At 50.5% G+C, this 13487-nt stretch overlaps 2 protein-coding genes across 2 annotated transcripts; one reads left to right on the top strand and one right to left on the bottom strand.

Annotated features, from left to right (window-relative positions):
- The first annotated feature begins 9286 nt into the window (after positions 1-9286).
- On the top strand, positions 9287-10469 carry LOC109750742 (septin and tuftelin-interacting protein 1 homolog 1-like). Its single transcript, XM_020309691.3, has one exon. The coding sequence runs from the start codon at positions 9357-9359 to the stop codon at positions 10467-10469; it is 1113 nt and encodes a 370-aa protein (XP_020165280.3). The 5' UTR covers positions 9287-9356.
- Positions 10470-11550: 1081 nt separating this feature from the next.
- Positions 11551-13419, bottom strand: LOC109750744 (probable pectinesterase/pectinesterase inhibitor 51). The gene is made up of 2 exons (XM_020309693.4): positions 11778-13419; positions 11551-11681 (listed from the first exon to the last, which is right to left on the bottom strand). The coding sequence occupies exon 1, from the start codon at positions 13364-13366 to the stop codon at positions 11981-11983; it is 1386 nt and encodes a 461-aa protein (XP_020165282.1). The 5' UTR covers positions 13367-13419; the 3' UTR covers positions 11551-11681; positions 11778-11980.
- Between the last annotated feature and the right edge of the window lie 68 nt (positions 13420-13487).

The following is a 13487-nucleotide window of genomic DNA, read 5'->3' as shown; positions in this document are numbered from 1 at the left end:
TGGACCGCCGGGTTATCTGCCTGGCCAGTTTCATCTTCTGTAACTCGCCCCGGTTTATATACGCCAAATATGGAACCGTCCAATCCGGGATAACATGAAGAGCCGCCACCAATTGGGCCTCCGGATCAGGAACAGCCAAATCCTCTTCACCAGGGAGCTTGACGGACGGATTATGCAAAACATCCAAGAAGACATTAGGTGGAACCGGTTTACGTTGGGAACCCAGGCGACTTAAAGCGTCCACCGCTTCATTCCTTCGCCGGTCCACATGATCAACCTGATAACCTTTAAAGTGACCTGCAACAATATCCACCTCACGACGATATGCTGCCATGAGTGGGTCCTTGGAATCCCAAGTGCCGGACACTTGTTGAGCCACCAGATCCGAGTCACCGAAGCACTTAACTCGGCTTAAGTTCATCTCCTTAGCCATCCGAAGACCATGGAGTAAGCCTCATATTCAGCTGCATTGTTAGTGCACGGGAACATTAAACGGAGAACATAACAAAACTTATCACCTCGTGGGGAAGTTAATATGACTCCAGCCCCCGAGCCCTCCAATTGCCTGGACCCATCAAAATGAATAGTCCAATAAGTATGATCCGGCTTCTCTTCTGGCGCTTGCAACTCTGTCCAATCATTGATGAAGTCCACAAGTGCCTGAGATTTGATCGCCGTTCGGGGCATGTATTTCAACCCGTGAGGCCCGAGCTCAATAGCCCACTTAGCAATCCGGCCGGTTGCTTCCCTGTTCTGGATTATATCTCCCAAAGGAGCAGAGCTGACCACCGTGATGGGATGACCTTGAAAATACTGCTTCAATTCCGGCTTGCCATGAAAACCCCATACACCAATTTTTGCCAATGCGGGTACCTCTGCTTGGACTCAGTAAGTACCTCACTGATATAGTAAATCGGCCGCTGAACCAGATATTCCTTTCCTGCCTCTTTGCGCTCTACCACAATAGCCACACTAACAGCCCGAGCGTTAGCTGCCACATATAGCAACAACGGTTCTTTATCAACCGGAGCAGCGAGAATCGGCGGATTAGCTAGCTGCCGCTTTAAGTCCTCAAATGCTTCATTAGCGGCGTCACTCCAGACGAAGTTATCCATTTTCTTCAGCATCTGATACAAAGGGATGGCCTTCTCACCAAGGCGACTGACAAACCGGCTCAATGCGGCAATCCGGCCTGCCAGGCGTTGAACATCATTGATACACTTTGGTTTAGCCAAGGAGGTGATGGCCTTGATCTTTTCCGGATTAGCTTCAATGCCCCTGATAGACACCAAAAAGCCCAGGAGCTTCCCTGCAGGCACACCAAAGACACATTTGGCCGGATTAAGCATCATTTTATAAACCCGCAGGTTATCAAAGGTTTCCTTCAAGTCATCAATCAATCTCTCCTTCCTTGATTTTACCACAATATCATCCACATAGGCATGAACATTGCGGCCGATCTGTTTATGAAGACAATTCTGCACACACCGTTGATAAGTCACCTGTGCACTCTTGAGCCCAGAGGGATAGCAGAAGGATCCAAAGGGAGTTATGAAGGTTGTCTTCTCCTGGTCCTTAACTGCCATTTTGATCTGATGATAACCAGAATATGCATCCAAAAAACTTAAATGCTCACAACCCGTCGTAGCGTCAATAATTTGATCAATACGGGGGAGGGCAAAAGGATCTGCTGGACAAGCTTTGTTGAGATCTGTGTAGTCCACACACATACGCCAAGTGCCATTCTTCTTGAGGACCAGCACCGGATTAGCCAACCACTCAGGATGGAATACTTCAACGATAAATCCAGCCGCCAAGAGCCTGGCTACTTCTTCTCCAATAGCTTTGCGTCTTTCCTCATTGAACCGGTGGAGAAACTGCTTGACCAGTTTATATTTAGGATCAACATTGAGAGTGTGCTCAGCGAGTTCTCTCGGTACACCAGGCATGTCAAAAGGCTTCCATGCAAAGATGTCCCGATTCTCACGGATGAACTGGATGAGCGCGCTTTCCTATTTTGGATCCAAGTTAGCGCTGATGCTAAACTGCTTGGACGAATCACCAGGTACGAAGTCAACAAGTTTAGTCTCATCAGCCGATTTAAACTTCAGGGCCGGATCATGCTCCGTAGTTGGTTTCTTCAACGAAGTCATATCTACTGGATCAACATTGTCCTTGTAAAACTTCAACTCTTCTGTTGCACAAACCGACTCAACATAAGCCGCATCACCTTCTTCACACTCCAGAGCAATCTTGCGGCTCCCATGCACGGTTATAGTTCCCTTGTGACCCGGCATCTTGAGCTGCAGATAGACATAACATGGCCGTGCCATAAACTTAGCATAAGCTGGCCATCCAAATAGGGCATGATATGGGCTGATGATTTTCACCACTTCAAAGGTCAAGGTTTCTGATCTTGAGTCATGCTCATCTCCAAAAGCCACCTCCAAAGCTATCTTACCAACAGGATATGCCGACTTACCAGGCACCACACCATGGAACACCGTATTGGACGGTTTAAGATTTTTATCTGTAACCCCATGCGATGGAAAGTTTCATAATAAAGGATATTGATGCTACTCCCTCCATCCATGAGTACCTTAGTGAACTTATAGCTTCCCACCTGAGGTGCCACCACCAGAGCCAGATGACCCGGATTATCAACCCGGGGTGGATGATCTTCTCTACTCCACACAATCGGCTGCTCGGACAAGCGCAAATAATGGGGCACGGCCGGTTCAACGGCATTCACTATCCTTTTATGAAGCTTCTGATCGCGCTTGTCCAAGCTAGTGGTGAAGACATGATACTGTCCGCTATTCAACTGCTTTGGGTTGCTCTGGTAACCTGACTGCTGCTGCTGCTGATTGCCCTGATGATTATATCCACTTTGATTACCCTGATTACTTTGATTGTTATGTCCACCCTGATTGCCATGGAATCCTGAACCGGAATTTCCTTCGCCTGAACCGCCTCCTGATCCATGATCATACCGGAAAGAGTCAGAATTTTTGAACTCTTGCATGATGTAACAATCTTTCCAGAGGTGTGTGGATGGTTCCTCCTTCGTCCCATGCTTTGGACAGGGCTGGTTTAACAGATACGACAAACGGTCCGGGTTAGGATTTGGCATTCCATTGCGCCGGGGCGGTTTACCCTTACGCCGTTGGCCCTTGTCATGTGTATTAGTGTTAGCCACAAAGTCTAAACCGTGGTTCGCTTTACGCTTGCCGCCGTTTCCATGACCCCCGGGTTGTGGTGCTACCCCTTGGCGTTGCCGCTCTTCTTTCCCTTCCCTGTCTTATCATCGTCAGACTCGGGATCCTTGGTACTATCAGAGTCGGCATACTTCACTAGTGCAGCCATGAGGGTTCCCATGTCATTACAATGACGTTTAAGCCGTCCCAACTTCAACTTCAATGGTTCAAACCGGCAATTGCCTTCCAATGTTAAAACTGCGGTGTCAGCGTTGATGCGGTCTGATGAATGCAAAATCTCCGAAACCCGGCGCACCCAATGGGTCGTTGACTCTCCTTCCTCCTGGACACAGGCAGCTAGGTCCATAGTTGACATGGGCTGCTTGCATGTATCCTTGAAATTCTTAATAAACCGGGCTCTCAACTCGGCCCATGACCTGATAGAATTAGCCGGTAAGCTCTTTAGCCAAGTGCGGGTCGTTCCTTCTAGCATCATGGTGAAGTACTTCGCACATGCCGCATCATCCACGTCCAGCATCTCCATGGCCATCTCATAGCTTTCGACCCATGTTTCAGGGGATAAATCGGCGGTGTAATTCGGCACCTTGCGCGGGCCCTTGAAATCTTTGGGCAGGCACACATTGCGCAACGCCGGGACAAGACATGGCACTCCCAAGGAACTAGAGGTAACTCCTGGTTCCACCGATGTGGTTGGACGAACCGGAGTAAGCTGATGGGCCTCATGCTGCGCCGCTAACTCGGCCTCTCTGCGTGCCCGAGCCCGGTCCACCACCTCCTGAGCATCACCGGCACCACCCGCCGGGTTATGGCCACGGGGCGGATCACGGTTCCGCGCATTGCTTGATACTGCCGGTTCATCCATACGCCTGCTGTAACTCCGGCTTGGACGGGGAGTGGAATGAATCCGATCACGACTATATGAATAAGCCTCCTGTTGAACCAAGGCTGTCTGAAGAAGCTCCTTAACCCGACGCGTCTCGACCGCTGCTGGAGAATCACCTTCGATCGGGATGGCCGACAGCCGTGAAGCGGCAGCGACAATGTTGTCCATTGGGTTAGAATAATGACCCTGTGGCGTGGGGACATGAGGTACCACAACGTTGTTCTGACGAGGCGGATCCACCAAACGTGGCTGAACCGGCGCCCCTGCTCCGGGTGCCTCTGCCCGGTTTACCACCGGCGGATTACTGGTCCCTGCTCCTGGGGTGTTAAAGAGATTTCTAGCGTCATAAACCGGCGGCAGGCGAGATCGGTGCCTCCGCTTCAGGACTTCATTCGACGCACTCTGATCCAGCATAATCCGGTAAGCTTGTGCATCCAAAGCGGCACGCTCCGCGGCTATCCTGGTATCCTCAGCTGCTAAGTCGGCTTTTTCCTGGGTGATCTGATCTTTCACTTTCGTGATTTCCGCATTGTGTGTATCCTGATCCGCCGGGTTAACCTCCGCCATCAGCGTTGCCAACATATCAAACAAATCAGATAGAACCTGAGTCGGCGGTCACACAGGGCCTCCTGCCCCTGCCGCTGCCGCCGCTGCTGATCCGGAAATCATCGCCGCTGCGGTCGAAGAGTGGAGCGCTGGTTGCATGCCGGCCATGAAGATCGCCACCCGGCTTGGCAGATCAGAGGGGTCCGGAATACTGTCGCCATAGGAACAGCCCCCAATCCGGCCATCTTGTAACTGATATAACGACTCGGTCTCTCCAGTCGATGACTCGTCGCCGGAATAAACGACGGTCTCACCACCAGATTCCGATCTATCCTCAGATTCCCCTCCATGGATAACTCCTATGAAGGCACGCTTCATGACAGGCTTGACCCGGGCAGATCTCGCACGCTAAGCCATTTCGACGAGGTCGGTGCAGATGTCCGGCTTAGGGCCCGGTTCGCCGATCTTGCCAATGAAAACGTGTACGCTACCAAAGGGGACCCGGTACCCGTACTCGATTGAGCCGGCCTCGGGGCCCCAGCCTGCATCGTCGATGTAGAGCTTGCCGCGACGACTCTTGGTCATCCGGCCCACAGCGTAACCCTTGAGTCCTTCGAAGTTGCCCTCCAAGAACTTGAAACCATCATGCGATAGCCCCACGGTGGGCGCCAACTGTCGTGGTTTTGTCACGGCAGATGTCCTAGAGAAAGGACTTAGTCGTGGAGCCATCGCTGCGGGTTAGCTTAAAGGGGTTAAAGCGGAAGAGGGACGCAAGAGAGTTTTATACTAGTTCGGCCCCTTACGATGAAGGTAAAAGCCTACGTCTAGTTGTGATGGAATTGATGGGGTTTCGATGACCAGGGAGCGAATACGCTTTGCCTGGGTCTCGAGTTGTTGTCTGTTGTCCTTGAACCGCCGCCGGGTCGTCCCCTTATATACATGGGTTGACGCCCGTCGGTTTACAGTCTCCGAGGCCGGCTCATAATCGTGTCCGGCTCGGTCTCTACTACTTCTATCTTACAACACAAGTTTACATATCAATGCCGGTTTGTGTCTACAGGCCTTAAACCGGCTTTGGGCCCTGGGCCTTTATGAAGCGTCACCGTCTGTCTTCATGGGCTTCAGATATAGATGAACTACTTATGAGGTTAACCCGGCCTCTCCTGGCCGGTTTACGCCTAGTGGTAATATCCCCAACACGTAGGGTCTACACACTTAAGGTTCGGTGATGCTAGAGTTGTTATGGGAAATAGTATGTGGTTACCGAAGGTTGTTTGGAGTCCCGGATGAGATCCCGGACGTCATGAGGAGTTCCGGAATGGTCCGGAAATGAAGATTTATATATGGGAAGTCCAGTTTCAGTCGCCGGAATGGTTTCAGGGGTTATCGGTATTGTACTGGGACCACCGAAAGGTGTCCGGGGGTCCACCGGGTGGGGCCACCTGCCCCGGTGGGCTAAGTGGGCTGAACAAGGGTGGGAACCAGCCCCCTAGTGGGCTGGTGCAGCCCCCAAGGGCCCAAGGCGCCTAGGGTTGAAAACCCTATGGGGTGGGGGCGCCTCCCACCAAACTCGGGGGGCAAGTTCCCCCCTTGGCCGCCCCCCCCCTCTAGATGCATCTAGGGGGGTCGGCCCCCTCTCCCTTCACCCTATAAATAGAGGGGGTGGGAGGGTAGCTGCACCCCTTCCCCGGCGCAGCCCTCCCCCTCTCCAACACCTCTTCCTCCTCCATAGTGCTTGGCGGAGCCCTGCCGAAGAACCACGAGCTCCACCACCACCACGCCGTCGTACTGCCGGAGTTCTCCCTCAACTTGTCCTCTCCCCTTGCTGGATCAAGAAGGAGGAAGACGTCCCCGGGCTGTACGTGTATTGAACGCGGAGGCGCCGTCCGTTCGGCGCTTGATCGGATCTTTCGCAATTTGAATCGCCGCGAGTACGACTCCATCAACCGCGTTCTTGTAACGCTTCTGCTTAGCGATCTTCAAGGGTATGAAGATGCACTCCCTCTCTCTCTCTCGTTGCTAGCATCTCCTAGATTGATCTTGGTGACACGTAGGAAAATTTTGAATTATTACTACGTTCCCCAATAGTAATAGTAGTAGATGCTGGCAGGAGTCGGTCTACTTGTCTCGGACGTGATGCCTATATACATGATCATTGCCTTAAATAGCATCATAACTATCAATTTCCCAACAACAATTTGTCTACCCACCGTATGCTTTGTGTTCGAGAGAGAAGCCTCTAGTGAAAACTATGGCCCCAGGGTCTACTTTTATTATATATAAATTTCAAAAATACCTTCCTACAATTTTATTGCCGTTATTTTATTTTGTGGTTTATTTTATCTATCTATCACTATTAGAATTAATCCTTGCAATTGACCGCCAAGGGGATTGACAACCCTCTTGTTTGCGTTGGGTGCTAGTATTTGCTTTTGTGTGTGTAGGTGGTGCTAATGAGATTTTGTGTGGTTCTCCTACTGGGTTGATAACCTTGGTTCTTAACTGAGGGAAATACTTATCTCTATTGTACTGCATCATCCTTTCCTCTTCGAGAAAATCCCAACGCAGCTCACAAGTAGCAGGCACTGGATCAAGATGTTAGGCCCAAAAAAAATAAAAGTACGTGGAAGTAGTAAACTAATGGGATGAAACCATAAAAGAAATATCAATACGTTGGAGACGTATCAGGTTTGTGTCTTGCTCAGAGATGCGAGGCGGTGGCAGCTCTTTCTAGATGGAATAAGGTCCTCCCCGCCTAGCCCCCGTTCCGATGGTGTTTCTAGTATCATCGGAGGGCGTGTAGAGGTTTTTCTCCAGCGGATCTCGTGGGATCTGGTCTTTGTTCGTCCGTGTTCGTGTATCTACAGGTTGGGTCCTTCCGATCTATGCTTCTCTTCATCTGCGGCGGTTGCTGTTCTGGTGCGTTGGGCCTATGGGGCCTTAGCACGGCGACTTCCCAACTGTCTACTACGTACAACAAGCTTTGACCAGCTCTGTTAACAGAGGGACAATGACGGCGGCACGCGTTCGGCTCGCTCCAGTGCTTGTAGTCGTCTCTAGGTGGTCTACGGACATGGATGCATTTTTTTACTTCTCGTGTTCTTTGTACTGCCTTGGCAGTTGATTAGTAGATCGAAAGTTTTCTCAAAAAAAATAGTAATGTGCATGTGCGTTGTCACGGACGTCAAATATATTACAATAAGAAGGCCACACTTGACAAATCTTGATGCAAAACAAATGGACAAAATAAAATTATATTTTGATTATAAAGTATAGATTTTGTGATTTCTTAAACTGGTCAAATAAGTATGTGCCAAATATATTGATTGATATTTATTTGCTTTTGAATCATGAAATTATGGGCTGCCCTACGCGTCGGCCGGTGGATTAGTTAAACACATCCGCCGCCTGGTTGGCCGTTGGATGGACGCGCTGCTGGCCGTCCAATGTACCACCCACGTTCTCCACCTCCCTTCTGCAACAAGTGCGGTGTTGCAGAAACAAGGGCCGTGCTACGCGTCCGCCGGTTGAAGTTCAGGAAAGATGGACCACCTCCCACGCCGTTAGATCTCCCCATGTGAGCGTCACGAATTGCAACAAGCTAGTTGTTACGCTCATCCCTCTGCAACAACGACTTTATTGCAAACCGCTCTGAAGCGTTATCGTGTGACTTCACGAATTGCAACAAGTTGGTTGTTGCCGAAACAGAGACTTTGTGCGGAGACGTGATGTAACTTTTGCAACTGCGGTGATGTCGCAGAAAAAATTGTCTCCACTTTTATGCAACAAAGGTAATGTTGCAGAAGTTTTTTTGCCTTCACATTCATGCAATGTAGGTGATGTTGCGGGAGCAAGTTTTGCAACATTACTGATGTTGCGGAATTTATTTGCAATGAATAGGGTTGGCCCAGGTAGTAGGGCCCAGGCACGTGCACCAAGTGTTCATGCGAGTCGCGCGGCCTCACGATCCAGTGGACCAATGCGTCGCGATCTGATGGCCGCGCGAGGACGGATGTAGCGAGAAAGATCGGCCAGTTGACTGAAAGCTTTTTCCTAAAATTATTGCTATTTATTGGGTTAACAAAGATGTCTGACGTACTAGATTTTACCATAGAAAAACAATCTATTTATGGACCATATATTGATCTCGTTTATTGGTTTAGGTTGGTTTGATTAAAATGAAAAACCGAGAAAATCGCTTGAGGATGGCAGGAAGGATGAAGAATTGGGGAAAAAAATTGAAGTAAGATGAAATTAATAATTAAAGTACATATTTACTTTTGAGTTGTACTACTATATATGAACCGGCGAGTCCAACACATACGAGGGTTCCTTTGGAAATAATCGTTGCGTACATGGTGCTACGTGATTCTAATTCCTTCACAAGAAAGAACTACTTTCTCCCTAAAAAAAATACTTTCCCCACGACGGGAGGCCATAGAGAATCGGTTTCACTAGTCAGAGTTCGGCTCGGACCGCTTTCAAGAAACAGAAAAGAAAAGAAAAGAAAAGAAAAGAAAAAAGGAAATCGGCTCAGACCTGGAGTCCAGGACTAGTCTCGTCTGACAGTCCGACTCGGACTTTGGGTTGCAACAGGGCTACTATATATTGACGCGCATCGGCGTATGGCCAAACACCATATCTCGCACCTGGTTTCCCGGGGGGGGGCTGCACCAGGCGTTTCTTTCCCCTTTTGCTGCGTAGTCTGCATGGCGATGCTAGAGTCCAACATCGACTTCTCTACGCTGCTCGACACGAGCGACTCCGGCGAAGACAAGCCGCTCAATCCATCAGTTATGTCCGGCAGCTTCGTGTTCCTCCCCAATCGGGCGGTGGCGAACATGATGCGGCGATGGAATTACCGGGAAGGCTCGGGCCTCGGCGCGCAGGGGCAAGGGATCGTCGCGCCTATACAGGCCGTCGTGCGGGTGCGGCGGCGTCCAAAGGCCGGCCTCGGCTACCGTGAGAAACCATACGACAATGGTCTCCATGTGCCGCCGGAGCCGCCCGTGGAGGAGGAGTGCCGTGAGTGGGAGAATATTGCACGGGCTATGCGGCTTGAGACGGAGTGCTGCGAGACGATCCTCGCGCTCCTACAAGACATGAGGCTTCAAGGGGACGACAGCGTGGAGACGATGGATGCGCTGAAGGCCATGGCCGAGTCCAAGAAGGGGCTCCATGGGAAGCGCATGCTGGGGACGTGGAAAGCCAGGCTGCCTTCTTCCGCCGCGCGCTACATAATCGAGCAGGTGATCACGCCGAGGATGGTCGTCGACGTGCGAGAGTGGAAGCCGTCATGGGATCCGGACTGTCACGACTGGCTACGCCCGTTGATTCCTCTCATCGGCCACTTACCCGAGAGCCTCTACGGTACCGTGGAGAGCAAGATCAGGAACGGTGACTACGAAGTCGTCTCGCCATGGAAGGAGTACCTTAGCCCGGTGCAATGGGACACCTTCAGCAAGCTTCACATCCTGCCAATGCTAACACGGTTAGTACGGGACATGAGGATCACGCCGCCGAAGCAAACCGACCCTTCCTTCCGGATGGTGATGTTGTGGGCACCTCTCCTGCGCGTTCAAGACGTGGTGTCGATCCTAGAAGCTGAACAGTTCTTTGACAAATGGGAAGGCGCGCTGCGACACTGGCTGCAAGCCGCGAAGCCCTCGTTGGGGGAGGCCACCGCATGGTGCACCGGCTGGAAGACGCTCTTCACGCCAGAGTTGCTCGCCGATGAAACTGTGCTCGCGCATCTTGATGCTGGCCTTGATATGGTCGATCCTGCAATGCAAGACCTCGACAGTCTTTTTAGCAAATTGTAGTCCGCATCTACTGCAATTTGTCTTGTATGGCAATTTCTGTTGTAAAGATGTAGTCACTTGTTATCTTCCAAAATAATCTCATGGAACATATCTACGATCTCAAATAGCTATAAGTTTCATCAGAGACATTGTAGATTAAGAAATGTTCCTTTTCTTGGGAGTCCCAAGGAATATATTTTCAGGCGAGTCCCGAGGAATTAATTGGAATAACTTGTTTGTTTAATTTGCAGGAGACATAATCACGGAACAGATGTGTATCGTAGTGTATTGTAGTGTGCCGGAGTGATAATGACAGGAAAATGTTACTATCATCCTGCAGAAAATAAGTTATACCGGCATGCATGGAAAAATGTAACGATAGAAACATATCATCCAGACAACCACTTCATTATGTTGAGAACACTTGAACAATTTTCTTTTCTGGGTACGCGGTCGTTTACTAACAGTCCCAGATTTTGGAACAGATCTGCGACAAAATGCAGTGATGGCGCATGAAAATATCATAGTCGATTCTTCAGTAGTAGCATACAGATCAAGCTGTCGACAAATCATAAAGAAGCAACAACAATTTTAAGCCATCTTAATCTCCGCAAAAAGCACAAACGCGTCCAGAGTGAGTATGAGGTGTGATTCTTTTCTTTTTTTTCATCTTGCATATCAGTCACTGGAGCTCATTTTTACTTTGCAATGTGTACATAAGCTGCTGGAGGGAGGTAGATTGCAGTTGCAATAGGTGTACCATACTGAGCTGTTTATGATGATAATGGAGCATTTGGCAGGTCAATATCAAGTCGAGTTGGCTGTGAAAAAAAAATACTGGCTTATTTTAGAAAGGTTCCGCCTTGTTCATACCTCAACTGAACATTGTATATGGCAGATCAGTTATCCTTGTCACATGTACGTCTCACTTTATCACTTTTGCTTGTAAACGCTCTTAGATTAGTTTACAGAGGGAGTAGCTTGGAACATGAGAGATGCGTGCATGTTTGTATGTCTGATACCAATCCAACAAATTAGTCAGTGACTGACATAAACTGACAACCAAACAATGACAAGCAAAAAATAGATAGCAGAAAGATGCTTCCATCACACATAGTCAGGTTGGATTGGAATGCATAATTGCAAATCTACCATCATACCATGATGTGCTTTACATATGTACAATATCGACCTGAATACCACACGACTACAATAGACAAGTTCCTTGATATTCTGCAGCAAAACCAATTTTCAGTAGTCACTCCAGAAAACACATAATGTATTTACAAAAATGTAGCTGAATATACAAAGCAAAAACTGAAGGAAAACCTGTGAGTAAAAAGGAACAGCAGAAACCAGATCACTTCGGGTTATGTACCAACTACCAAGTCAATACAGTTAGTTACTTGACTCCAGATCCTGTGAGCGTGGCTTACTTGCAATTCAGAAGCATCAAGGGTTGGATACTTTTGCATTTAGCTGTTGAAGCTCCACCAAGAATCGCTAATCTGAACATTAACTTTGCACTATATTTAGTACACAATCCATTCATGTCCTTGAATAAAGTTCTCTACTGAGTAGAATGTGACATGCTGTTCTGGTGTCTGACTGCTCCACCCGACCCTTGATGTCTGATTTGCACCAGGGCCTCGACTATCAAACTCCCCATAATACAATGTCTTGAGTGCAAAATCCCCTCGCCAAGGAAGCCAACCCTCCGGCCTGACAACCTTGCCTAAATAACAGCTGACAAATAGTGTCCTTGCATACTCCTTCCATGGACGCCCCAAGTAGAGCCGGTACGACTGTGGCTTTGCCTGGAACAACACAACGAAATCTTTGCTGCCATCCACTGTGCAATTTTGAAACACAAACCCTGTGGTCTGCCCTGGATCAATCCTCCCATTTGCTGCCACCACATTGCGCGCGCTCTTCCCAGACCCCTCTGCCCGCGGCACCGTCTCAATCACGCATTCCTCAAACATAGCCGCGGCATTCCCAAACACAAAATCCACAGTTCCAGTAATATGGCATCGGCGATACAATTGCCGCATTGTGCGAGCATACAAGGTGTCCTGATGCCCTCGGAACTCCACATTCTCCAGCACCGACCGGTCGCTGTCTGACCGGAACGCAACCGCCTGGTGAGCTCCTGCCCCAGCAGTATTCTCAAATGTGATGTCCCTCGCCCGGAAGCCATCGCCAACGACAGCCACCGTCGCGGTGTCATAAGTGCCAAGACCTTCGATCCCGACGCTCCGTGAGGCAGTGATCACGGTAGCCCCCATTCCCTCACCCACCAGCAAAATGTTGGTCTTCTCGAACGGAACTACGACGTTTTCCTTGTATATACCTGCAGAGACGGTGATGAGGAAGTGCCCGGCAGTGTAATTCGGCGCCGCATTGACGGCGTCTTGCACGTTGGAGAAGTCGCACGCTGGATTGGACTTGCAGACGGTGGCGGCCGCACGGATCCTCGCCGGAAAGGCTGCGAGTGTGGAGTAGAAGGAGGCGGGTTTGGGGTCTGCGGTTAGCGTCTGCGGGGTGAGGGAGTTGAGGAAGCGGGAGGTGAGCGGGTGGGAGGGGAAGGCGGGGAGCGACAGGAGGTGGGAGCAGTCGTACTGGCACTGGAGCGAGGCGGAGGCGAGGTGGAGCGCCGCGGGCAGGTCGCCGGACTCCAGCGCGGAGAGCGCGGCGCGGAGGCGGTGGAGCGAGAGGGAGAGGTGGTCGGCGCACGGGTGCGCGTAGGAGGCGGGGGACGGGTGCGCGGCTATGGCCGCGCGGAGGAGGAAGGCGGGGGCCGCGGGTCCCCCCGGCGACGCGGTGGGCAGGAGGACGAGCAGCGCGAGGAGCGCGAGGGCGGCCGCCGCCGCGGCGACGGGGAGGAGGCGGCGGCGGCGGGGGTGGGCCCGCGGCATTTGGGAAAGAGAGAGAGAGAGAGAGATCCCGATGCCCCACTAGATTGCGTTCGTCTTTGTTTTCAGTATACTCCAAGGTTGTGTTTTCTAAGGAAGCGGGGTCGTGTGATTCCATGTTTTC

Source organism: Aegilops tauschii, chromosome 2 (assembly GCF_002575655.3).
Source record: "Aegilops tauschii subsp. strangulata cultivar AL8/78 chromosome 2, Aet v6.0, whole genome shotgun sequence".
Classification (NCBI taxonomy): Eukaryota; Viridiplantae; Streptophyta; class Magnoliopsida; order Poales; family Poaceae; genus Aegilops; species Aegilops tauschii.
The sequence above is the reverse complement of the archived record's forward strand: the minus strand, read 5'-3'. Positions and strand labels throughout refer to the sequence as shown.